The following is a 4,493-nucleotide window of genomic DNA, read 5'->3' as shown; positions in this document are numbered from 1 at the left end:
TCAGTCATAATGTCATTAATTTTAATCACGTATTCGGAAGACTTAATAAAGACAGAAAATCGGAAAAAAATTTTTTACTCAACTTTTAAAAATTAAGGAAATTACCGCATAACTCCCGCTAAGAAGGCGGCCTTGCCAGATGCCCTGATGCTTGGAAAATTTTGTAACGTAATGTCACGAACAAATCGTCAGCTGAAGCAAACAGCGTTGCCAAGTTCACATCATAATCTGTGTTCACATTTAATTAATCCGCTTTAGTATACGGATACATATGTACGAAACCAATAAAATGCAAGTAAATAAAGGATCGTGCTGCATTTTATTATAACTAATTTTAATAATTTAGTGCAAAATATTTTAACAAGCCTGACTTCTCGAAGTCAACTTCGTTAAAAGAAAATAAATAAAGCAGAGTTTTGTAGGCACACTGTATTTTATCAAATAAAAAAAATCTGCACACTAAATACCCAAATATACAAAATACACTACACACGGTTACAAAACCATTACCTAACAATTTAAAGCGTTTATTCAAATCTATCACCCTCCATATCTCCCGCATTTTTCCCGTAAACGAGTTAACATAACACATTTTCAAAAAGTTCAAGCTTTAAAAGCAGCTGATTTCCCCAATCGTCTTGAATTTTGCAGTTGGTTCCTAAGTGCGGCAGAACTTTATTAACAAAGTGCTCTGGACGGATGAATGCTGTTTTACTCGTGCTGGCATTTTAAACAGGTAANGCGCTGTAAATTTAGGATTTCTTGCATGTTCCTGTAGCAACCATTCGCAAAAACCTCGACGTAGTGGAAAATCCTCAGAAGTAAGCCCTTGAACACGTTGAATATGAAATGTCCGCCACACAAAAGGATGCGAAATATTTACTTGCTATGCGATATTTCTGGTACTACGATGCGGATCTTCATCGAAGATTTTTATTGGTCGCTTTTACCGTCGCGACCTCGACGCGGTTGTACTCCACCGGAGTCCAAAACTCTTTGCGCTACCCCAACAAATGTTTTCAAAAGAAAATTTGGAAATGCGGCTATTAAATGTACTCTCGAAAAACAGCACAGCAATCACTGCAACAATGTATTACAAACTGACTTTCGAATACAGCCCTTCTTCATAACAAACCTACAAATTCGTAAAAAGTGTTACAGAATTTTTATAAGTAAGTTCCAAAACAATTTTAAAGACATTTTTAATTAGTTTTTTTCTCTATGACCTTAAACTTCCGATACAAGTTTGTGACATCAGTTAAATCAGTTTTTGCTCCTTTTTCAGCCCCTTTAAATTTTTGACATAAGTTCATTAACATCCTGTATATACATACAGATACAGATACAAAGCTGCAGAAACATGAATAAAGGGAAGTTTTTTTGCAACAAATTGACTGAAATATGTCAGTTCAAAAAACAAATCTACAAATTTTGACGCCGTTTTTAAGTCACTGCACTGTGTATATCTAAGCTATTTTTTAAAGGCCACAAACTTAGTGTTGAGAATCAGCAGATGTTCAACTTTATTTTTATAACAGATATTAGGTACAAAAACATTTAGCGCCTTAAGTATCCACAATGGAATTTATGCATCAACAGATAAATCCGGAGTATGACAGTGTGACTGCATTGAATTACAAATTTTACGGCAATTGACGTAATAACTGTCCCATTAAGATGTGAATTATATATTTCAATATTACACGCTCGACATGCATATAGGTGTTCTACATTGTCGGTGGAGCATAATTTCTACTGGTGGCTACAATTCTGTCCTTAGCCTTTAGTATTTTCGTGCCAAGTATAAATTTCTTAGCAGAAATAGACCTAGTTCAAGATTGTGGTGTATGAGAATACAAATGTGTCACAAATTGGAAGCTGAAGCCGTTAACCACAGATGTCTTGGACAAAAATAATGGGATCATATCATTTTTGATTTGGGCAATTTTGAGCTGTTCTGATTAAAAAAAAATCGATGTGCAAGATGTTGTCATTGGTGTTTTTAATGTTGTTCTGTTCAATATTGTTGTTGTTTCTGCTACTGCTGCTGTTGCTGTTCTGTTGTTGTTATTGGTACTGTTGCTGCTGTAGTCATTGTTGTTGTTCTTGTTGCTGTTGGTGCTGCTGTTGTTGCTGCTGTTGTTGCTGTTGTTGCTGTTGTTGTGGTGCTGCAACTGCTGTTGCTGTTGTTATAGTCGTTGTTGTTATTGCTGCTGCTGTTGTCGTTTATGCTGCTGTTGGATCTGTTGTTACTGCGGCTGCTGCTACTGCTTTTGCGGTTGTTGTTGCTGATGCTGATATTGTTCTTGCTACTATAATATCATTTTCCTATTACTATCTCTTGTAAAATTTATTTTTAAGAATTGGTTTCAGAAGTTATAGACTTTAGTTGCCTAAGAGGAATCCGCAACTTGTACCAGGTTTAGAATTACTCTTAAGAAAGTGTTTTTAAATTAAAACTACTGACGAGGTTTGAGTTTGACATTATCATATCTTGTATTATTATTATTTTAGAAATTATCCAAAGGTAATAGATCTCTTGGGAGTGTGTGAATCATAAAAAATATTTAATCAACAATGGGACAGGCACTAAAAGAGGTGTTCGATATGCCTACCATCTTCGCAAATATTCCACGTATTTTAACAAGAAACAATTGAATGTGCTGAAAAATCTGTGGTATCTACTTGTAGTGCTCTGTGCCTTTTACAATTCGTTCTCGTAAATGTTGTTACTTAATATTGAAATCTTATAAATGAATTTTTTATAAACTTTCATAAACAAAAGTTCACTGGCTCTAGATCGGGGGAACTACGTGGCCAAGAGCCGCATTTTGTCCTCTGCTAGTGTAGCAGCTAAGAAAGATTTCGTTTAAGTGGTTTCGCACATTCTGATTATAGAACGATGGAACATCGTCAAACTAAAACCGCATATTTTATCGAATTTTATATCGTCATCAAAAAGCAGGTGTAAAATTTCAACTCAGTATGTTAGAAAACAAAGAAACTTTAACATGTTCAGGTAACCTACGGCAAACATTAGTTTCTGTTAAATAAGTTCTGTTTGTCCTAATAAGTTTAAAATCTTGAAAAGCCCAGCTTTTATATAAATATTAAACGTATATTTAGATATTATAATAATATTATTATTTGATATTTAGATATGTTATTTGATAATATTTGAATATGTTAAATATAATACAAAAATAATTTCTTACAAGTCTATCTTGTTTATGTTAAGAATATCTTCTATTTACTATTTAACGTTAATTGTTAACTAATTGTGTTTACTAACAAATTATAAATATTCGGTGTTAATTTATGTTCCTTTAATATTAAAGTAAGTTACATAAATAAATATTTTTTTAACAAACAAATGTTTCATATAAAAAACTATTCTTTTACCATATTTTGATGAAATTTATATGTTTAACGAATGAAAGTTGTTTACGTGTACGATATAAAGGCTGTGTCGCGTCAGATACACCATAATTTATGAATATTTAACATTTCGCGTGGAAATAATCCTAGTTCGTGTTTGGGTAGTGATATTTCCGAGATAAAAATTAAATGAAGATATTTATAAGTCTCGTGGATATAAGGATTCTAGTGTTTGTAGTTTCGCAATGTGCGACAATAGTACTATTATTATTAAGCAACATCAGGCCCTATTATCGATTATTATAGCTTTCTTATAGGGGAACGGTAATAGAGAGTATGTTTCGCAACAAAGGAGGATTGTGTAGTAAAGAAAACCGAGAGACCTATTGGTAAAATCAGACATTAGATGGGATGGTACAAATTATTAAAGTGAAGAGATCAAGTACGTTTCCATATTCAAACACCTACTACATAATTTCAAAAACTTGATAATATCTTGTAAGTTCACACAGTAATTTCATTGAAATTAGCTATTCTACAGGAAAATTATAATAATTAAAACAACTAGGTTCCGTTTTAAATAATGACATTGTGGGAAACAACTACTTTGCGGACTACAGCAGACTTTAAGTAGCGTTGACAATTAAGATATGACATATTTTGTAAATTGTGTCTCACCTACCCTCAAAACTAGGTTGTTTATTGTAAGCAATATAGTGAAATGAACACACTGTATCTCAAGAAACGACACCGAGTAATAGCAGAGAAAATTTCATGAAATTATAATGTAGACTCTAAGAAAGACATAAATTACTTTTAAAGAAAAATAAAAATCTCCTTTCATAGTTATTTCATATAAAAACTAAAACATTATCAGTCAAAATTTAACTAATACATTGTAAACGAGAAGCATGTCAAGAAAATAAAGTTTAGGTTCGAAGTAGAAGCATGAAAGTAAAAGAAAAATGCCACAAGAAGGGCCAATTTAACAATTTTACGAATAACTAAACGTTAAATAATCTAGTACAAAAGAAAATTCAAATATTATAGTATCAGAAAACACATAGGCTAGAAGTTTGTTATAAAAATTTGTCATGCAGAATGTCATATAAAAA

The 4,493-nt window shown here is 32.3% G+C and overlaps 1 protein-coding gene across 1 annotated transcript in view; it reads right to left on the bottom strand.

The window, feature by feature from the left end:
• Window positions 1–2,038: 2,038 nt before the first annotated feature.
• The window catches only part of LOC108906638 (anaphase-promoting complex subunit cdh1-like), a 49,084-nt gene continuing 46,629 nt past the window's right edge, over window positions 2,039–4,493 (bottom strand). The window contains exon 2 of the mRNA XM_018709951.1: window positions 2,039–2,312. Coding sequence (XP_018565467.1) covers window positions 2,039–2,312 — 274 coding nt within the window. The remainder of the gene's footprint in view (window positions 2,313–4,493) is intronic.

Source organism: Anoplophora glabripennis, unplaced genomic scaffold, assembly GCF_000390285.2.
Source record: "Anoplophora glabripennis isolate ALB-LARVAE unplaced genomic scaffold, Agla_2.0 scaffold241, whole genome shotgun sequence".
NCBI classification, from domain to species: Eukaryota; Metazoa; Arthropoda; class Insecta; order Coleoptera; family Cerambycidae; genus Anoplophora; species Anoplophora glabripennis.
This window is presented reverse-complemented; position numbering and strand designations above follow the sequence as displayed.